General features: G+C 41.8%; 1 protein-coding gene across 1 annotated transcript in view; it reads right to left on the minus strand.

The window, feature by feature from the left end:
- The window catches only part of NELL1 (neural EGFL like 1), a 750986-nt gene that overhangs the window by 288449 nt on the left and 438806 nt on the right, over positions 1-23731 (minus strand). Inside the window, exon 14 of the mRNA XM_046685488.1 lies at positions 6262-6384. Within this exon, the coding sequence (XP_046541444.1) occupies positions 6262-6384 (123 nt within the window). The remainder of the gene's footprint in view (positions 1-6261; positions 6385-23731) is intronic.

A 23731-nucleotide genomic window follows, 5' to 3' on the forward strand; every position in this document is an offset into this window, starting at 1 on the left:
TCTTCTAGACACACAAGTGCACATTCTATTAGAAAGGAATCTTCATGTGTTCACTCCTCAGGAAACTTTTGACCACTATAACATGCTTAGCTCTGAGCTAAATGGTTAAACGGAGACACATAGCCATGGCCTGCAGGAAACAGACAAATAAATGTCACCCGCAGCATGGGGTCACAAGGACTGAGTAGTGTTTGGAGGGTGTCTCTGGAACACAGAGAGGGTTGTTCACCTAGCCTGAGATGAGGGACAGCTTCCTGGACCTGAAAGGCAAGGAAAAACAAAACTACACTGTCATGAACTGCGAAGCCATTAAAGAGCCCCCTGGCATGGTGTGAAAACAAACACAGGGCAAGGGAAGATCAATCAATCTACCTCTCCAGACAACAGCAGGACATTGAGGAGACACTAGGAGTGTGACACCACCCACTGTCTCCCGAAATGCTGGAGGATTTTGAGCAAGGGCATCACTCTAGCTTTAGAATAGTCTAGAATGACTATTCTTACAGTGGAGATGGTTGAAGCAGGGGAACAGATCCTGAGATGATGAGCCAGTAAAACCCCAGCTGACTCCTTGGCTCTGATTTCTCACTTAAATAATTCTAAATTTTAAAAAATGACTCCCTGTATATATTTCATTTAAGAAAGAAGGTGAAACTACAGACACAAGAATTTGCCTCTTCTAAATAGAAGTTGTCAGTGGATTTAGGAGAGGGAGATTGATGCTTCTTTTCCATTAATCTGGTTTCCCTAAGAGCAATTGGCCCTTGGCCTCTTGGCCCACCCTCTCATTCTTCCCTGGTTTTTGGTGAGTGGGAGAGAGGAACTGGACAAGTGTGGCCCAGCTCTTCCCTCTCTTATGCACTAGGGATCAGAAGGCCACAGGAAACACCCATTCTGCACTGTCCCTTCTGCCCTGAAGAGTACAGGGGAAGCCCCACACGGCGACGCTCCGCGGTTGCCCTAGTCCACCTGTGATTGGCTACAGAAGCCTGTCTAGCTCGGGGGTTCAATATTATGAATTCTATTGTCACGTACAGAAGGCATGTTCTCTAGTATAACCTTTATCAGTATTCATATTGACATTTTGGTCTCCACTTGCTTGATTTCTTTATCTGTCTCTCAATTTATTCTGAATGCAGATGGGGAAAACAAGGGTATCACTTTCAGGCTCTCCTCAAACCACAACAGTTATCATAATAAATTAATATGTGGGTCCTCAAAAGATCGATCATCTCAGGTACCCTGATAAGGCCAAGTTTCTGAACCTACAAAACCGAGGATCTGGCCCTCAACCACATGGACAAACAAAAATCTAGCCTGTAATGAGAAAGAAAGATGAAGTCAATCCACAGAGAAGCAGGAGGAGACAGAAGGAGAGAGTACTGTCAGCACTCCAGCTCCTGGAGCAATGTGCTCCTAAGTCCCAGCCACCTTTTGCCCTTACTTTCTATGACACACCTGGAAAGCTCACTAATGCCAGTAGACACATTCACCTTCATGAGCACATAACCGGTACAGTGGCACAGGGCCCCTCACTCAGAAGGGCCCCACACTTGGGGTTTAATGCTCTGTGGTCACCACCTGGAAGTTCTCAATAATTTCATCTTCCAATTTATGTTTTGTAAGTGAGGTCCAATGGGACAGCAGGGTGTGCACTGGGGGTTTGGAGCCTTAGGGATCCTATATCCTACTGCCTCCCCAACTCCCTAGGATGGGTTCCCAGCTCTCCATTCCCCTGTTCCCTGGAGCCCTGGGTCCCTTACAGCCTCTCCTTCTCCACCTAGTGATAACTGTCTCCTTCTAGCCCTAGCAGGGTCCTGGCAGAGACAGAGTGAGGGTCGGGGTTGGGCTTGCATGCTTTGGGTGTTTCTAGGTGGAGCATGGCAGTACCATCCCCACTCCAAGCTGGTAGCACCTAGGTGCCTTCCATAGGTGACCCAAGGAATAGGTGAGGAGACTACAGGCCCCTTGGGTGGCCAATCTGCTGTAGATTGAGATGAAGGGCTCAAGGGAAGGGGACATACCTGGTTCAACTTCCCTGCCCCATGCCAAGTGACAGCACATTGGTCAGGGTGGAGGCGAGCACTGAGGTCAGCGGGTCATGGTCATGTGCCAAGGTGGGGGATGGGCCTGAAGCTTTTCTGAGAGTCTGTACTCATCCCAAGAGTATCCCCAAGGCCAAGAAAGCAACATTAAATAGCAAATGAAAAACACCATAACAGGTCGAGAGAGACTGCAGAAGAAAGGTAAAGCTTTATATTTTAGCACCTATAAACAGCAGATTTTTCCTACTTTTTGAACAAGATCCCACACTTTCATTTTACTCTGGGCTCTGCAAATTACATAGCAAGTCTTACCAGTGCATTTCTCTCACTTGCAACCAAAGGAGTCCTACCCCTGCCTTTCACATGGCTCTATACTTTGAGTAATTCTCTGTAAGCCTCTTTCCAACGAGATAATACCATTCTGTAAATTGTTCTATGGGGGTCGAAGCATTTGCTCAAAAAAATAAATGTCAGTATTATCAGTCATTAAAACAAGAATGCTTTCGAGGATCATCACATCTTATCCAGCTATAATTACAGACAAGAGAGAAGGCTTAGCCTGTGGGTTGCTATGGACAGCTGCCTAGGGAAAGCCCACCTCTGGCTCCAGGTGAGTGCAGACCAGGAAAGCAGACAACAAAACTCCTGAGATGACCTCAGCCCTCAGGTCAGGCTGTGCAAATCTGATTTGGAACAATTTGCAAGTACTTTCACCATTTAACCCCAAATGCCAAACTATTTAGCAACAGATGTTACATAGTTTCATAAATACTTCAGCCTGGTTATCAAAAATATGAGCAATTTTTTAAAAATTATAGATTGTCATTGCACTGTCTCTTCCCTTTGTGTTTTCTTTACACTCTCTAATTAGAAAAAAATACATATATATATACATATATGTAATAGATAGTTAAATGATGAACAAGGAGGAAGAGGAAGAGAAAGGAGAATAAAAAGGAAGAAAAACAGAAAAGAAAAGAGAAGCGGGGAGAGGAGGGAAGAAACTAAAAGCGGTCACACTAACTGGGATAAATCAGATCCAATGATGTCTGATGCAAGATTTACCCGTGAAATAGAATAATGCCATCACCCTCCCAGGGTTACCTTGGGAAGTAAATGAGGTAACAGATGTGAACATTCCAGCAAGGTGTCTTGCACATTTTCAGTGACTGTTGTTGAGGCTAAATGGGTATTTCCCAACCACATGAGAAGAAAGACCTCCTTACGTGGGCATCAGCCACCCGGAAAGCCCATCTGAGAGAATTCACACCAATTACTACTGTTTGAGAAACCGTGCCTTGTGTTTTGCTTGTTAAGAGAAGTGTTAACAGTGTTTATTTCTACCCAGATATAGTCAATTCTATGAATAACACCATGTCCAAAAAAGCTGTTATATATTAAAAATAAAACCAGAATTGGTTGAAATCATCTGGTTACCCTTGCCAAACTTTCTCTGTAAATGTTTCAGTTACAGGTGGAAAAGTCAGCTATAAATGTATGGCCTGAAACTGAGACAAATTTGGGTACTTCCACCAAAAGGCTGAAGTTCAAGCAAATTCATGAGCCGCCACTTTCTCCTTTATCCTTGTACCACTAATCATACTATCTTCGCTTTTTATAGCATTTGATAGTTTAAAACACATCGATATATGTTCCTGTAGTAATTGTCTGCAATATCATTGTTGGATAAACACAGGAAGTGATATTAACCCAATTTTAATATGTAAAAATACAGAAGTTACAACTCGCCAGTAATGAAATGAGGTCTAAATGCCGACTCTCCAAACTTTGTCCAATTTTTCAACCATGCCGCACGCCTCCGCATGCGACCTTCATAAAACCCAGGATTCTCCCTGTCTTACTGAGGTCAACATGATTGACTATAAGGATCGCTTTAAGAAAACTATTTTCGCTAATTCCTAACTTCCAAGGGAAGATGTATATTCACGGTCCGTGGACACCAGAAACATTATTTTAACTTCTACTTTTCACAGTTGGATTTTCAAATTCCGCAAAGGTGAAGCCTCCACTTATCACAGTGGCGTGTGAGGGCTGGGCATACACACACTCACCGAACTCGAGCAATCAATCTTATTTTATGAGGTGATATAATCCTGAAGAAATGCATTAAAATCAAATCCCTACATTGCTCCTCAGATTCACAGCATTAGCGTGCACAGACAAGCGGTGGGCTTGATAATCCGTGGAACTATATTAATGGTTATGTTTTTTGTTTTGCTTTGGAAATATTTTCAGCCTTCTTTTAAAAGCTGAGCACTAGTGTCTTTATTTGCCTGATGAAACTTAAAAAAAAAAACTACACAAATAGTACATGTATAAATTTCCATTGTAAGAGATGCAAACAAGATTAAATTCATAGCAACAGGTAGATGTTCTTGTCCACACACACACCCATGGATAGTAAGTTGAACCGGGTGCATGTTTCCAGTCTATGCATTTACATAAGTATGTGCACAGACACTGTAAATAATAAATTAGATGTGTGATGACGCTATATGCATTGTCCAGTAACTTGATTTTATTTCTTTCTCTTTTTTTCCTCAAAAATATGTCTTGGAGATCTTTCAGTGTGCCAGTATGTATGCGTGTACAGATGTGTGTGCCAGTACGTATGCGTGTACACGTGTGTGCATACATACACTTAGAGTTTCAAATCACTGTATTCTATTCCATAAAATGATACACCAAATAAATTTAATCATTCCATTACTGAGGGATATTTTGGTTGTTTCTGGTTTTCGATGAATATTGAAATGTAGCAAATGCAGCAAAAACCTCACTATCTGTGCATTTCCCCCCTTCATGAGCATGTGCTTTTCTAGAACACATTTCAAGAGGTAAAACTGATGGAATCAAGAGAATCTCTGTATTACGCTTCAGATTTACTTTAAATGTTGATAGATTCTGTCAAGTGCTATTAAAAGTTTCACCATTGTACACTCTCAGCCATCCATGAGGCTATCTGTTCACCTGAACTCACCAACATGGACTAAAAGCAAACTTTTAACATTTGCCCCTAATCGATTGCATGACTATGGTGACTTAGCCATTGTACATTATTCTCTCTCAGCAGCAGCATGTTGTCTCTGCAGGTGAGTAGTGATAATGTGCTGTGTCCTCGGGTAAGTTACTTAAGCTTCTGTGTCTCAGTTTTGTCACCTTTAAAATAGGGGTGATAATAATACCTAATTCAAAGGGTTATTTCCTGGTTTATCTCTACTTTTTGCCTCTTTTTCAATGCGATTGCCTATTCAGTCAATTTGGCTGATCCAGTCAGTTCACACATATTTAACGAGTGCCTACAACATGTCAGGCACCATTTTTGTTGCTGGAGCCACAGCACGGAGATAAGACCCAGCATCTCTCTCACAGCGCATGCATCCCAATGGGGAGGCAGACAACATAGAAACACACACAGAAATGCATCATTTTCTACCAGGTTGCGCTGGGGAAGAAAAAATACAGCAGGGTATGCGGCTAAGAGGTACCAGAGGCGCTATTTTAGAAGGAGTGGTCAAAGCCAGTTTCTGTGACAAGGGGATACATGAGTAGAGACCTGAAGGAAATGAGCATCCAGCCTGAGGGGGCAACAAGCACAAAGCCCTGAGATAGGAACGCAGTTGGCGCGTTCGAGGGATAGCGAGGAATGATGTGTTGGTGCAGAGAAAAAAGAGATGGTGGCTAAGAGGAGCCAAGGACTGGATTCTGAATGCCCTCATAAACCAAAAGGAGGAGTTTGAATTTTATTCTAAATGCAGATGGAAGCCAGGGCACTGGCCTCTGAATTGCTGAACTGCTCCAAACACAGAGAGGGGCTGAAATTTAAGCTTCATACCCAAGCAGCTACCTTGAGCGTGGCCATGAGCACTGCCCACCTGCCCTCTGAGCAAAGCTCACAGTGAATAAAAGTGAACATCAGTAATCAGGGCATCCGTCACACACTCAGGCCAAGAGGCAAGGCTGAACAGAGCCATGGTATTGTGGAACAGTACTCCCAACCCCCACTCACACCTTTTCATTCAACCCAAAAGGAAGACTAAAAAAACATTTTTCTCCTTCTATGGTGCCCAGTGCCCTTGCCAGCTGATAGACCAGGAACAGGAACCCCGGCTATGCGCAAATGGTCGGCTAGATGAGCACCAAGCGCCCAGGCAAGATGGTAGCTCAGAGCCTGCCCCTAAGGCAGCAAGCCTACCTCTGCAGCTGGTCCCATTCCCCACGTAGCCCGGTTTGCAGGTGCAGCTGTGTCCCTGGACAGTGTTGGTGCAGATGGCATTCTCATCACAGTTGTGCTGCCCGCTGCCACATTCGTCATGCTCTGTTTACAGGGTGAGAAAGAGAGACATCTTTTCTTAAGTTGGAGTCATTGGTATTAGAAAAGTTAGCTGGAACTCACCAAATGAGAAAAGTGACTACTGTGTACCGGGACCTTACTGTGTGCCTGGCACCATCTATGCCTGATATGGTGGAAATCTCAACAACTCTAAAAGATGGAGCTGTTATCCTCACTTTGCAGGTAAAGAAACTGAGTGTCAGAGGAGGCAAGAGACTTATGGAAGTCACAAGACTGGTGAGTGCTGCTCTAAGGTCATTGCTCTTTCATGTTCTCCAAGGGTTTCTGCAGAGGCTCCAAGGCAGCGGTTCTCAACAGGGGGCAGTTTTGCACCCTCTCACCTGGAAACGTCTGCCAATGTCTAACAGTATTTTTGGTTGTCATGATTTGGGATAGGGGATGCTACTGGAACCTAGCAGACAGAGGCCAGGGATGCTCTTCAGCATCTTACAGTGCCCAGGAGAAAGCCAACCACCGCAAAGCATTAACCAGTGCAAAATGTCAACAGTGCCGAGGTTGAGAAACTTTCCCCTCAGGTTAAAAAAAGAAAAAGAAACAAACCCACATGAGAGATTCCAGGGCCTCTTTAGAACAAAGAAGGTAAAACTGAAGAGGAAGGGCCAGCTAATATCAGCCAGCACAGGAGCATTTACCCACAAGCACTTTCAGGGGAGTCGCCCTGGTCCCAGGGAATGTTGACGAGCATGGGGTTGTGCCCTGAGTAGGAAAGGATTTACTGTCAGGACTCCATTTTAAGGGGCTTCAGCAGTTTAACTGGAATTTTCCATATATGTCATTTTCATAGGGCTCAGAATTTAGCTCTGGGTTGATGCCTGATGTGTAGGAATATGGTTACATACGTTCAAAGAGATGCAGCATCCTTAATCCACAAGACATGGGTGGAAATAGACCTAACATTACAAAGTAGACTGAATGATTGCAGGTTAGAAGCCAAGATTTCACAGATAACTACACTGTCCTTTCCTAATCAGGAAGTTTAAACAGTTGTCCAAACGACCACTCTGAAGATAAACAATACGGGAAAGTTTATACCCATTACTCCCTTTAACATCTGCTAGTATAACTTCTTAGAAATTTTAAAAAGAAAAATCAAGTAGGATTATTTAAGTCATAAAAGGTTATAAAATAAGAGTTTAAATTCCAGCTAGAAACTCCCCCAAAATAACACTAATTGAACAAAAACAAAAATTCAATATAGTTTGTTAACTGAGCTGTTAGATCAATGTATCAATCGATTGAGATATCATCTCTCTTCATTAAATTTTTATTCTAAATTTCCTAACAGGGCCCAGTAATGGGAAAGGTTAAATTCTACAAAGTAGAGCTGTTTTAATCACTGACACACAATTAAAGGAAAGCACACACACGCATATGACTCTTGGTTTAACACCTTGGATTTTTCCAAAGAAAATTTTTCTTTAGGCCTTAAGATCAACCCAAACCGTCAGTGAGAAATGTGCATAGGTTAGCAAGCAGTGAGAAGGGAAGAGAAGATTTATGGGGACAGACTTGTAGTCTGGGCTAAAGGCATTTCCGGCACACTCCAGAAACAGTACAACCTGTGGACTCTGATCAAATTCACAGACCTATCCAGCACCTAGGATGTGCAGGTGCAATACCAGGTGATGTCAGGGACGCACGCACACAAAATAATAGACTTCAAGAGTTTTCAGTGTCCTCATTTAAATTCATTTCATAAATAGTTACTAGAGTCTGTACTGGGGATACATGAGTAGATATGGTCTCTGCTCACATGAACATTGTAAGAGGGACCACCAGACATCAATATGCAACTGACTGAAATACAAGGTAGAAGTGATATGAGTTATAAGTAGGTGACCTTACATTTTATCATATAAAAAGAACATATTTTCGAGTGAAAGGGGGTCCTGCGAATAATTCCATTCGGATAACAGGCATAACTGAGAATGACTGAGACAAACCATTTGTGGTCATGCTGGGGAAGAGGAATAAAGAGAAACTGGACTGAAAGTTCACTGGAGGGAAGAAGTTCCTTCTAATAGAGAGAAAAGTCTTCTTACAAGAGGCAGTACCTTTTAAAAACGGTTGTGGTTTTCTGAGCCAGAATTGCCCACGAAGGGCACTGCAGGCAAAAGGACAGTGTGGAGAAAGCGATGGTTTTATGCAACATTCCAAAAGTTCAGTCCATCCTTACCCAACTGGTCTTTTTCCCCAGCTTTCTTAAGGTAAAATTGAGAAATAAAATTGTACGATATTTAAAGTGCACAGTGTGATGATTTGATATACATACACACTGTGAAAGGATACCCCGCATCGAGTTCAACGACACATCCATCCGACATGGGCTCATCTCCCAATATTCCTGAAGCCACCCCTCTTCTCTGATGAGGTGGCCTTGTCATTGTCCTGCAAGCGCAGGAGTTCATTCCTACCTCTCTACTTCATCATGTTTCCCTCACTCAAAATACTTTCTTTCTCTGAATGTAGTTGGAACACTTTGCTCCCGCCTGGCTTCAAACACCACTTCAACCCCATACTCTTGTCCTGAGGACTTCCACACTTGCTTCCAGACCACATGAATTTCACCCATCTTGAGATTTTTATTAAATTTAATATCTTTATCTCTTTGGAGGCAATCATCACAATATATGGTAATGATACTTTCAAGGTGATATAACCATTACATAAATAGAACCTATTTCTTAGAGTTGCAGATAGTTTTAATCATTAACACCTTATTAACTAGTCAGCCTTGAAAAGAGGAATTGTAGCATATTTTCTACAACTCTCACTTTACCCCTCTCTACTTTACATAATGGTATTGAGCCCAGAGATGCCAAGCAATGAGCTAAATTCTGTACATATATCATTTAATTCTCCCAACAATTATATGAAGTAATTTTTCTCATTTTACAGTGAAGGAACTGAGACAACATTAAACGAGCTGCCTAAGATCACAAAACTAGTATGTGGGAGAGCTCGGATTTGTGATTCTAGACACTGGGGGTGACGACCACAGCACTGAACAGTCAGAAGCAATTTGGATGTGGCTGACACTAAGCCAAGACATAGACAAGTGACTCCATAAGGCCAAAAAGGAAGACTTTTTCTATACTTCCCCCAAATTCCCACTGAAGATCTAACCTATCCCCAAAAGACAAAGGCTGCAAAGCCGCTATACTTCATCAGCTTTAGTCATGTCCACGTTTTCAAAGCAACCAGTACCTCCAAAACTATGTGTGACAGAGATGGCTAAAGATGAAGCAATCTCCTTCTAAAAATATCAAATCCCCTTCCAGCTGCTGGAGATGCTGCAAAAGGTCTCAGACGAGTGCCTGTGAGAGATGGCGTGGCATGGAGGCTAGCCACACAGACTCCAGAACCACCCCGCCAAGGTTGGAGGGCCCTGGGTCTGCCGCTCACTAGCTATGTGAAATGGAGTAAGTTACTCAGCCTATCTGTGTCTTAGTTGCCTAAGATGTAAAATGTGGGTAATAACAGAACCTATCTCCTGGGGTTGTGGGAGGATTCAATTAGTTAATACAGGTCATATATTTATAGCACACTGCAAGTAGTAAGTGCTCATAAGTGTAAGCTATTTTATTATCACTGTTGCTACTGCTAGAAGTTACTACCAGAAGTGCTGCTACTCCAATTACCACTACTACTGCAATTACTTGTGAGCACACTTAACTGCTGGATGGTGGTGAAAATTGGTTATGAAAACTTTCTCCTTCCTTAAAGGCTGGTAGTTCAGGCAGAAAGGCCAGGAACAGATAGACATTTGAAGACAATTAAATTAGAACTTCTCTTTGAAAAGCCAAGGAAGTATTTGCTTAGATTCAACTACGGTCTCCAAGAAACAAGACCATGAATACAGGAGGGGACGGACGTACATTTAGGACTGTGGATATATGACCTGAGCTTGATTATAGCATATTTGGAGTATGAAACCTCTCAGGACAAACAATAATGATTATGGCAGCAAGCTGTCTTCCTACTGACAATAATAATTACTGTTATGCTGGCTAATATTTATTGAGCACCCATCAAGCACCGTCATGATCACATAGTTCCTTTCTCCCTTCTCTTCTTTCCTCTTCTATGGGAGCTCAGAAGGACTCCAACTAATCCACTTCCATAATATTGTAATCAGTAGCCATTATCAATTAACACAATGTTTTCCTTAGTGAACTAGTCAGGACCCAAACAAGCTTCTGAAACAGTCACTTCAGCTGCGGCTGCAAATGCCCCGTGTTTGGGGTCTGGCTGGCTTAGGGCTTTCTTTGTTCAAAGTAATCTCTTTTGCATTTTACAAAATTGTTACAATGGCCTCACTGGGAAATGCCAAGCAGGTCTTCTCAGCTCATTTACAGATGAAGAAGCTAGACTTTGGAGCACGTGAGAGGCGCTTCCTATAAGCAAATAGATACTACGTCATTCGTCTGGAACTCGAACTCCCATCTCCTGATTCCTTCTCCTGAATTCTTTCCAAACCCCCACTTTATTATGTGATCCAAAGGAAATTCTACAATGTTGGCCACAGTGTAGGTAATTTTTACTTTTTTAAAAAATATAGTTACAGGACTTATACAGGAAGTTGCAAAAGTAGTACAGAGAGTCGCTTGTGTCCTTCACCCAGCTTCCCTCAATAGTGCCATCTCATGCAGCTGTAGAACAACATCAAAACCAGAAAAATGACACTGGTATATTCCTGTTAAGTAGTCTATAGACCTAATTTGGTTTCCGTTGTTTTTTAAAACTGCATTCATTGAGCGTCTGTATGTAGAGTTCTAAGCAGTACTATCCTATGCATAAATTTGTATAACTACGACCACCACAGTCAGGTTAAATCTTCATGTTTGCACCCACTCCACACTCCCCTGCACATCACCCCCAACCCCTGTCTCCTGTCAACTACAAATCAGAACAGATTAGTCTCTGCCTCTATAGTTTTGTCATTTAAAGAATGTTATATAAGTGGAATTACACAGTAAGTAAATTTTGAGATTGACGTTTTTCAGTAAGCATAATGCCCTTGAGTTCCATCCAGATTGTCGTATGTGTCAACAGTTCATTCCTTTTTTATTGCTGAGTAGTATTCCACTGGAATGATGTACCAGTTTGTTCAACCATTCACACATTGAAGGACACTTGGATTATTTCCTATATTTTGCTGTTCTGAATGAAGTTACCATGAACATCTATGTACAGGTCTTTGTGTGAACCTAAATTTTCAATAACCTGGGACAAACGTCCAGGGTCATCTGGTAAGGGCACGTTTCAGAATAAGAAACTGCCAACAATTTTCCAGAATGGCTGAACCATTTTACATTCCCACAGGCAATGTATGAACGATCAAGTTTCTCAACATCATTGTCAGCATTTGGTATCGTCACTTTTTAAATTTTTAGTCTTTCACATGTGTGTGTGATGACACTGCATCAAGCTCCTAATTTGTACTTTGCCAGCAGCTAATGATGTTGAGCGTCTTTCCACAGGCTCATTTGTCATCTATATCTTTTCTTTGGTGAAATATCTGTTCCTGTCTTTTGCTCATTTTATGATTGGATTTTTTTTTTACTGTTGAGTTTTGAGAATTCTTCATATATTCTAGATGTAAGGCCTTTGTTGGATATGCGATTTGCAAATATTTTCTCATAGTCTATAGCTTGTATTTTCATCCTCATAGCAATGCAAAATGTCTTACTTTTGACAAAATTCAAGTTATCTATTTTTTGTTTTATGGATAGTGCTTTTAACATCATACCTAAGAACTCTCTGGCTAACCCTAGGTCCCAAAGAGTTCCTCCTATTTTGTTTTTAAGTTTTCTAGTTGTACATTTTAAGTCCAGGATCCATTTTGAGTTAATTTTGTATATGGTGTGAAGTTTAGGTTGAGGTTAATCTTTTTGTCTCTGCATGTCCAATTGTTCCAGTGTCATTTGTTGAAAATGTTACTTTTCCTCCATTGAATTGCTTCTGTACTTTTGTCAAAAACCAATTGGTTACATTTGTATTGCTCTGTTTTTCAGTTCTCTACTTTGTTCCATTGATCTGTGGGTCTACTCCTCTGCCAACACAGCCTTGATCACTGCAGGTATACAGAAAGACTTCATATCAGATGGGGTGATTATCCTCACTTTATTTTTCTTTTTCAAAAGTGTTTTGATTATTCTAGCTTATAAATTGTAGATTAAGCTTGTTCATTTCTACAAAAAGTCTTGTTGGGATTTTAATAAGAATTGTGCTAAACTTATAGATCAGTTTGTGGAGAATTGACATCTTTACTATATTGAATCTTCCAATCTATGAACACAGTTTGTCTCCCTGCTTACTTGTTCTTTGACTTCTTTCACCAATGTTTTACCATTTTTAGCATATAGATATTATATGTGTTTTATTAGATTTATAACTAAGTATTCAATTTTACTCTGGAGCAATTGTATATGACATCATGTTTTTAATTTTGGTTTCTACATATCTATTGCTAGTATATAACAATACAATGAATTTTGTGTGCTAATCTTGTGGTTTGTGATCTTGAACTCACTTATTAGTTCTACAATATTTTTTGTAGATTCCTCAGGATTTTCTACACAGACAATGATCTCATCTGTAAATAGGAATAGCTTCACTTCTTCCTTTCCAACTGGCATGCTTTTTATTTCCTTTTGTCACCTTATTGCGCTGGCTAAGACTTCCAGTGCTATGTTGCACAGAGTGGTGACAGCGGACATCACTGGTTTATTATCAGTCCTAGGGAGAAAGCATTCAGTCTTGCACCATTAAGTACAATGTTAGCTCCACCTCATACGGCCTTGTCAATGAGGGTTGGAGGCGGAGGTTCAGCTCCCTGCTGGGCCCACTGACAATGAAGTTGGGAGAGATTGTAGGGCCGATTAGCCTTGCGTGTCACTGGGCCTTGTTCAGTCTCCATGCTGCTGGGTGGGAGTAGAGGCCCAGCTGGGCTCCTCCCAGTGTCATACTGCACTTAGAATAATCTTTTAGGAAGTCAAATGTGATCATCACTGACACATAGGGTGTTTTCCACTGACAGATGGCTAAAGCAGGGTGAGTATTTTCAAAAAAGCTCGTTCTGTTAGGCCCCCCTTTTCCTAGTTCTTTCCCTAGGAGGAGTGGAGTCAGCTTTTCTTGGAGCTTTTTTCTCTGTGCCTCTTGGTGGTTTTAGGTTGCACGCTTCTTCAGCTCCCCATCCAGGATACATGGGAGGAAAAAGTAAAGGGGAAACCACATCTTGTTGTTCCTCCAGTCCCAAAGTTCCCAAGTAGCCCAACTTCTTCTTTTCACCTTTTATGGTCTTCCTGGTATTTGGTGTGTTATATCAAAAGGTTTTTTAGTTGTAAGAGGAAGGATCTTGGAGGAATGGGGCTGGTTCATCTCATCCAGAACCAAAAGTCTTCACTGTACTTAATTTTTAAGAAACTGTTACTTTCCTTCTCTGCTTTTCTAAACAGCACTAATAACTGGGGTTTCTCATAAACATACTATGAGCACCTTTATTAAGCACATACTCATACGACGAGCCAGATGATGCTCTGTTATAGCATTTATATGAATTAAGGATTATTATCATACCTATTTTTTAAGTGAAGAAACAGGAATACAGAGGATATAAGTGGCCAAAGGTTTTAGGATGATAGGTTCCAACTACCGAAGTTACTCTCAACCCATAGCAAAAGAATTAGAGTCATGTAGTTATTGGTCATTCTTAAAATGTCTTTCTCCCTTAATCCCTTATAATCAATCCATCACTCAGTCTTGATTTTTCTTCTTAAGTGTCTTTCAAATTCATTCCTTTTCTCCATTTCCATTTCTACCCCCCTCATCCAAGCCGCCATCATCATCCAAGCTACTAACAGCTCACCCACATCTAAACTACCATCATTTGGGTTACTCTTGTACCTTACCAATGGATCCTCTCACATTCACTACTGCCCACCTTCAATTTATTCCTCATACTGCATTTAGAATAATCTTTTCGGAATTCAAATGTGATCATCTTGCCATTCCTATTTGCAAACCATATATCTTATAAGTGATTTGAATCCAGAATATATAAATAACCTTTACAACTCAGTAATAAAAAGATAACCCAATTAGAAAATGGGAAAAGTATTTAAATAGACATTTCTCCAAGAAGATACACAAATGGCTAATAAGCACATGAAAAGATGCTCAATATCATTACTAATCAGGGAAATCCAAAGCAAAACCACAGTGAGGTACCATTTCACATCCACTAGAATGGCTGTAATTAGAAAGACCAACAATAACAGGTGTTTACAAGAATGTGGAGAGATTGGATCCCTTGCACATTCCTAATGGGAATGTAAAATATTTGAAATTACTTTAAACTATTAGACATAAAGTTACCACAGTTCCAATAATTCTACTCCTAGGTATATATCCAAGAGAAATGAAAACAAATGTCTACACAAAGACTTATACTCAATATTCATATCAGAATTATTCATAGTAGCCAAAAGGTGGAAACAATCCAAATATTCACCAGCTTATGAGGACATAAAGTGTGGTATATCTGTATAATGGAACATTATTCAGTAATTAAACAGAAGGAAGCACCACTACAGACTACAGCAGGTATCACGGGTGAACCTCCACAACATTTTGCTAAGCGAAAGAAGTCGATCACAAAGGACCACATGTTATCAAATCCCATTTACATAAAATGTCCAGAACAGGCAAATCTATAGAGACAGAAAGTAGACTAGAGGTTACCTGGGGCTAAGCTGGAGGGAATGAGGAATGACTGTTAATGGTTAACAGTTTTCTCCTCAGGGTGATGAAAATGTTCTAAAATTAGATTATTATAATAATTGTACAACTCTGAAAGTATACTTAAAACCTTTGAATGTACACTTTAAGGAGGTGAACTTTATGATATATAAATTATACCTCAATAAAGCTGTTAAAAATTATTAAGGAGAAACTTCTAAAATAAGTTAACACATTTATCTCTGTGTCCATCAGTAGTGATTCTTGGGTGAAATAGTTCTTCCACAAATGGAGATTAGGAATGTTAGTTATTTTGCTAATATCCTAGAAATATTCCATATTTCCTTAATTCTAAAACACCATTTATTTAGTAGTAATATTTGAGGGAGAAAAAGAAGTAATTATGTATAAAATATATGCATCAATTACAAGATGATCCCCAGTTTCCTAAATATGAAACTGAAAACCTATGCTTTAGGCTCAAAGACATATGTTATTTATAATCTAACACAGTGCTTGAATTCAAGAAACAATGTTCTAAGTCAAAATAAATACAACTCAAAGTCCCCTATAGGCCAGAATGGACAACTAAATCTCATTCTTTATTGGCTCTTTCCACCCACACTTTGCCCTCAGCAGATCCCACCATGGTCATGGGGTGGGGGAGGCTCTTAGACAAAAGTTTGTGAGGGGGTTGTCTGATTTTTACACTGATTATTACCCTCGCCCATAAAAAGGAGGTTTGAAGCCCTGCTAATTCTCTGCTAAATTCAGGGGCTGAGATCTTTGCCAAAAGTGGGTACCCTAGTTATCAGTGGTCTGACTCTTTGATGTACCCCAAATCCATTCTCCCCCACTCTAGGGGATACCACTTTAAGAACCTACAGGTCTCCAGCTTCCCTCTCCTGGCTCTAAACTACTTTAGCTGAAACCACTGGTACCTTCCCAAACACCAAACCCTGCAGTCCTAGCTCCCTCTGGGTCAAGTGTTCTCTTAGAAAATGTGTACTAACTCTTTCCATTGACAAAGAGGCTTTGGGTCTCCAGGACTGGAAGCTGTCCTTGACTGAAAGCCTTCAACAGGGTTATGGGCAGAATAGATATGGCAGTAGGGTTGCAGAGAAGAAGGTAGAGACGAGGAGTGGAAGGGAACTAATTCCCATACTTTCTTTTCTGTGTGTGATATGCACAAACTAGTCTTTTATTTCAACTTTTTGTTAATATACATCCTTTATAATTCTTCCACAGCAGTAAGAAACAAAACACAAAGTAATAACTCAATCAAGTGCTTTTCTACTTGGATATATAGTATTATATATTAAATATGGCAGGTCATATATAATATATATTATTATATATGATACTTGTACATACATAGAAAGTCTATAAAAATGTATAGTAAACTATTAACAGTGATTTACACTGGAGGGTTGGAAAGAGGATAAATGGGAGGCACTTATACTATTTATTTCATTCACTTTGTACTTTTAAATGTTTTACAACCAACATGTATCATTTATTACTAAACAATAGTTTTTTTTTTAAGAAGATAGAAAATGTTTTCCAGATATATCCAAGTTTGTATGGAAAAGACAAACCTTTGGAGGCTGACAGAGCTGGATGCAAACTCCAGAGAGATCTGACAAAGTCTCTGTGCCCCAGCTGTGTGTGTGTAAAATGCGGACAATGATTCTATCATTAAAGAGTAGAAAACTTGGTTGGGTCTCTGTTTCCTGATTCAAACAGATTCTGCTACAGAGGAGATGCATAAGAAACATTTATATAATGCATGTCCATAGGAAGAAAGTTTGTAAAGCATCTGGAATCATTTTTTGGCACATAGTAGGTGCTCCAAAAATGGCAGAGGCCATCACTACCATCACCACCACCACCACCACCATCATCACAGCGTGGTGTTGGCCTGCATTCTCCATGAACCCTCCCTCGATAATCCCAGGAAGATTTTACTGGGAGCTTTATTACTCTTCTTTATGTCCCCAAGGCTCAGAGTCCATAGCCAGGTTTGTCACTTCCTCATTCTGTGAGCTAAGCAAATATACTTAGCATCTCTGAGCCTCAGTGTTGTCACCAGAAAATGGAAGCAATAAGATCCACCGCACAGAGCTGTTGGGAAGACTAATTGAGAGAGCATGGAAACAGCACCTAGCAGTACACCAGCCAAGTCATAGGGATTCAGTCAATGCTAGTTTTGTTCCACAGGGATAATTTAGAAATGCATCATTAAATGACAAAATTAATGAAGAGCTGAGCTGTAGTCCAATGTTTCTGGGTTTTTTAAAAACGCCTAGTCCAGTAGGACTACCCAAAACAAGAAAAAACAGAGAAACTGTTGTTTGACTTTGATTTAGCTAATGGTTACGTCTGCATCCCCAAAGCGACCCTTTTTCGGAGGCCCTTTATCTCTCTCTGTGAAGTGGCTGGCTTGTCATTCTTTTGGTTCCACAACTACCCAAAAGAACTCTGAGGAAAACTGTCTAAATATGAAACACGGTAAGAAAAATAACTCTGCGCTGACGTTTTTCTTTATTACAAGTTTGCCTTCTCCTTCGGGGATTCACGGTATGAATGTGGTATTCCTTCTCCTTCTGAAGTGAGGTGATGCTGCAGAAAAGCAAAACGAACCTGGGAGAGAGACTAGCAAAGGGAAAGCCTCTTTTCCGCCCCTTCTATCAGTGATTGTGACTCAGTGTCCAGGTGCTCTGGGACTCAGCTGACTTAGGAGGTCCGAAAGAAAAAGAGGACAGAATCAAAGGAAACAGAACCCTAAAAATGTGCTAGTCCTGTTACCCTGATTTCCAACTTATCCCTTCATTCCTATTGAATTCTTCCACCTCTCCCAACCGCAGTGAGTTGAAAAGTGTCCCCCCGAAACTCACGTCCACCAGAACCTCAGATTCATCTTATTTGGAAAGAGAGTCTGTGCAGATGTAATTAGTTAAGATGAGGTCATACTGGATTAAGGTGGGGTCTAAATCCAACGAGTGGCATCCTTATAGGAAGAGAAGACATACAAACACACAAAGAAAAGAAGGCCGTGTGTAGACAGAGGCAGAGACTGGAGTTCTGCAGCCACAAGTCAAGGAACACCAGGCATCACCAGAATCTGGAAGAGGCAAGGAAGGGTTCCCCTTTGGGGCCTTTGGGGAGAGTGTGGCCCTGCTGACTCCTGGATTTTGATTCTGACCTCCAATCCTCCGAAAGTCTAAGAGAAAAAATTTCCATTGTTTGAAGCCACACAGTGTGTGGCAATTTGTTACAATAGTGCTAGAAAACTAATATACCAACCTTACATATAATTTTTTACACCATAAGGTGCTGAGGACAGTGAGGGGCCAAGCCCTGGTGCCCTTCACTGTTTCCTAGAAAAGAGATTCTAGAGGATCGAGGGAAAGAGGCCTGGAGATCCATGTCCAAAATGAAATCATCTGACTGTGTCTGAGGGGCTGACGAAGAGAGGGTTTTTGAGACAGACACATTGAGTTTGAACCCTAGACCCATACAAAGTTGCTCTAAGATGTCAGTAAGTCTCTAAACCCTTCTGAGACTGAACCTTCCCATCCTTAAAGCAGAGAGAATACCACCTACACCTTGCTGTGGAGTTGTGAGTATTAATAAAAATATAATTAGAAAGGTTTGCACAGTGCTCAATATATAGTAGATGCTCAAGAATTTTTAGCTTTTTTTTTTTCCTTTCTTTCTTATTAGCTAGGCTTGGACTATGAAAATTAGAATACTTAAAACTACATGCCAGGCCAACCAAAGGAAATGCCACCCTGGAAATATTAAAATATATATTTATTGAGATTGAAAGAGGCTTAGAATCCGTCTCTGCCACCTCAGCTGTCTGAGGCATGTCCCAGGGAAGCTGTATTAACAGCAGAGTCCCTGCAGCACAGGCAGACACTGAGTTTCTCAGCCTTGTGGCCTGGGGGCACACTGTCTTCGTTGACCGCCCCCCCCCCCATTAAGTTGCTGCCCTCTTTCTTCTTTGGTGCTGGCAGAGTCCACCCAGCACAGAGGGTGAAATGCCAGATCCGTGCCTGCTGCCCTTACTCCAGAGCTGAGCGGGGGCCCAGTGGCTACAGGGAAGTGTGCTGGAAGCTTTCTCTGACTGAATTCCCCCATGAGTGCAGAGGGAGGAGGAGGAGGGGCAGGAGGAAGCGAGGAAGGAGGACAAAGAGAAAATACCATGAGAACGTGTGGCCCTCTCCCTGCCCTCAGTTGTCTTTTTTTCCCTCAGGCCAGACATGTGCAAGAAAAGATGTAAAAAGCAACTTTCTTCAATAGTAGCAAGTAGACAACACCTATTACATACTAACAATGTACTGGGTGCAGAGGATGCAAGAGCAAAAATGGACACTGGTCCTGCTCCCATAGAACCTACCATCTAGAGACAAGTGGGCCTTGTAATCCCAGATGATAAGTGCTAGACATAATAATATACAGCAGGAGGACATAATCCAGGCAAGGGGTAGGGAAGACTTCCTGGAGGAAGTGACATAATGAAAGGATTGAATGGGAGTTAGCCAGGAAAAATGAGGCAGGAGGTCAACTTTAAAAATAAATGTAAAGAAATAAACAAATACAGTGAGTCCAAGCTCCACAGCCACACCAGAACTCACACAGTGAGTCATTACAGCAAGGTGATAGATCTATAAAAATCACCCCAATGAACAGAGAGATGGAAACACAAGGCAGAGCAAATAACCCCGCTGATACACATAACGTGCCTGCCGTGGGTCAGTTTGCTTTCCAAAGGAAAACAAAGCCACCTGGTATGAGCCCGATGTGCCTGTCCCTTCACCAGTGGTTAACTCCTGGTGCTCACAGGCAGCCACAGAGAGCACTTTCTTCTCTGTGTCTGTGGCAGATTTTCCAAGAATGGCCAAAACAGTATCTCCCACCCCACATGCTATTCTGCATTGTAACCTCGCCTTTTCTCATCAAGAGGTCCAGTCTAACTATCCCCTCTCTGAATCTGGGCCGGCCTTAGAAATGTGTTTGTAACCAAGGGAATGTGGTAGAAAATATGTTGCATGATTCCCAAGGCCAGGTCAGAAGAAGGTTACCAGCTTCTGGAATGTTTGTTCTCCAGATGCCCCATCTCAGGACATTACCTCTTAGAACCCAGCTGCAGTGCTGGGAACAGCTCAAGACACATGGCCAGACACGTGCACATGCTCCAGTCAATGGTCCCAGCGGAGCCCAGCCTTTGAGAAATATCAACCCAGGCACCAGACGTGTGAAGAAAGAAGCCTTTAGAAGATTGCATTTCTCAGTTGTTTGAGTCTCCCTAGCCCTTGAAATCTTCCCAGCCGAGGCCCAGATATCAAGGAGGTACAAGCCATCCTTGCTGGGCGCTGTCTGGATGATTCACCCACAAGATTTATGAGCATAGTAAAATGGTGGCTGTTTTACACCACTAAGTGTGAGGTGGCCATTGTACAGCAATAGATAACCAGGACAGCCTCCTTGGCTCTGCACCCAGGGCATGGTGTGAAACAGGAGCTCAATGAGGTTTTGTGAAAAAGCACCTGAAAAGACTGTGTCTGTTCCTTGGAGACAGACGTCCGCCTTCAAAGGGAGCTGTATTGAAAGATGACTCACTATCTGTCAGGTCCACATTGTCTTGACTCTGCAAAGTCTTCAGTTATCACCTAACACAGACCCTAAAATGAACCCCAAGAAGGGCAATTTTGCAGCAATCAAAATATATTTTCATCAACATCAGCTAAACGATTGCCCTGGGAAGCTCAATGCCTATGTTGACAGCACTGTAGAAACCTGCCACCAAATTCTGCAGTCAGTTCCTCTCCTTGATGCTAACAATGTATTAATAGAGGAGCAACTAGAAAATCATACCAACAAAGCCAAAGGTTTTTCCAGAGAGTTTACCGGAGGCCAGAAGCACAACTAAAGGTCACAGCCAAGGTTCCATCCTCCACAGAGGTGGAAAAGTGTGGTGATTAGAGTCTTAGGATAAAGTCTCAGCCCAGCTACTTAATGACTGGGTGAGCTTCCACATGTGATATGTTATCTCTCACACTGTTTCTCCCTCAGTGAAAAAGGCTGGCTACGGATTAAATGAGATAATATGAATGAGATGTTATTCAAATATTTATCATGCCCCTCAAATGTGCTTGCACCATTCTAAGCACGGAAAACAAATTGGTGAGCAAAGATAACTTCCCTGCCATGATAGAAATGACACACCAGTGGGGGAGACAACCAACAAAGAAATATGTAATATAATTTGGGGTGGTAATAACTAATATGAGGAAAAACAAAGCAGAGCAAGGGGATGCAGAGTGATGAGGGTGCTAAATTAGATGGAGAGGCCTGGAGAGGCTTCTCTGACAACAGTTTACAAAGACCTGGATGAAGCGAAGGACTGAACCATACACTTATCCTGGGGAACAGCATCCTAGACAGACAGAATGAGAAGAAAAAGGCTTGAGGTGGGAAAAAGAGCCAGGAGGCCCGGATGGCAGCAGAGGGGTGAGGAAATGGGATAAGGGTAGGTGATCAGGTCTTTCATAGAGTCCTGGGTCACAGCAGCAGGTCCCTTGAATCCATCAGGATGTATTCTAAGTGTGGTGGGCTCCTCGTCACCCTCTACATGAACTGCTCAGCACAGCGCCTGGCCTATTACAGCACAAGCTCAGCAAGCAGCTGGGCTGTCATGTTACTATGGATTAATGTCCAGGCAGGACGGCAGAAACACAGTCCTCAGCAGCACTGAGTTGAACCCCCACTCCAAGCAAGCCATGAGGTCGGAGAGGGTAGGACCTGCAGGCTCCAGTTGGGGCTGAGATTTCCGGTCAGACAGGCAAGATGTGGAAACAAGAAAACGAAAGGAAGCCTTAACAAATGTCAGGCATTCTGCTCTCAGACAGACTCCATTACTCTGTTCTTCATGAAGATCCAAGTTGGGAGGGAACAACACTTTGTACAAGAAAACAGTATCATTTGCTTGTGACTGAGTCACTGAATGAACTGTGAGCTTTTCAGGCTCTGACAAGGCCTTGTTTCTGTTCCTTATCTGAGGTCCTAGAGGTTCATGGTCCAATATGGCAGCCACTCGTCACATAAAATATGGCTAGGCTGGATTGAGATGTGTTCTAAGTGTAATACAAACTGGATTTCAAGACTTAGTTCCTTAAATAAGAATGTGAAATACATTATTAATAATTTTTATATTGATTACATATTGAAATAATAATATTTTGGATATACTTCATTACATTTAAAATTTAAAATTTTATTTCACTTGTTTCTTCATATTTCCTTAATGTGGCTACCAGAAAATTTTAAAATATACATATGGATGGCATTATATATCTTCTGGACACTGCCATATCAGGTGCCCTTTTTTTTTTTTTTTTTTTTTTTTGAGGAAGATTAGCCCTGAGCTAACTGCTGCCAATCCTCCTCTTTTCGCTGAGGAAGACTGTCTCTGAGCTAACATCCGTGCCCATCTTCCTCTACTTTATGTGTGGGACACCTACCCCAGCATGGCTTGCCAAGCAGTGCCACATCCTCACCCGGGATCAGAACCGGCGAACCCCGGGCCGCCAAACAGACCATGCACACTTAACTGCTGCGCCACCAGGCCGGTCCCTCAGGTGCTCTTTAAACGTGGGCAGGAAAGAAAGGGAGGAAGAGGAATATCTCTAAGATCTTTGCATTCTTAACAGGGGTGACAGATGGAGTTTATCTTGAAAGCCAGCTCCGATTGTCTGACTGTGGTTGCCTGGAGTGCTATGTTAGAAAGCAGTCAAGGTCCTGGCTCACTGGGAAGATTGCTGGGGTTAATTTATAACATTTACCATGGATACAGGGGAGAATAGGACAGCCCATGTGCAATCTAATGATTATTCTTGTACAGAAATAAGAATATCAATAATATCTTGAGAATGCATTTTGCACTGGGCATGAGGTAGACATTTACTCTTGCTGGATATTTTGCATTCACAATTTTATTCTATTTTTCACAACAACCTTGAAAGGTAGTCATTAAAATCCTTGTCTTACCTATGTGAAAAATGAAATTCAGAGAGGTTAGATTCCCAAGCCAATAAGAAAAGGCCAGGATTTGAACCCAGTACAGCAACTCTCCAAAGCTCACACTCTAATCACAGGTTGCTGGGATGGGCACTGCTTCCTGACAAGAGAACCCCCTGGGGTGCTGGGCTGTCAGCCTGGGACTCTGCATTCTGCTTGCTCCCCCAAGATTGGTGTCTGATTGATTCCTCCACTTGGGTCTGTGCTGACCACCTTTTGGATATAATCTAATGGTATCAGTGGAGTGCATCCTTAAGTCCTTTCCCACCTTAGAATATTAGGGCAGTGGTTCTCAAACTTTAGCATGCAGCAGAATATGAAGGGCTTGTCAAAACACAGATTGCTGGACCCTACGCCTAAAAAGGTTTACATTCAGTTGACCGTGGGTAGGGCCTGAGGATTTGGATTTCTAATACATTCCCAAGTGGTGCTGATGTTGCTGGTCCAGGAATCACACTTTAAGAATTGTAGTCTGGCTCTAGCT

This window comes from Equus quagga, chromosome 14 (assembly GCF_021613505.1).
Source record: "Equus quagga isolate Etosha38 chromosome 14, UCLA_HA_Equagga_1.0, whole genome shotgun sequence".
In the NCBI taxonomy this organism is placed as follows: Eukaryota; Metazoa; Chordata; class Mammalia; order Perissodactyla; family Equidae; genus Equus; species Equus quagga.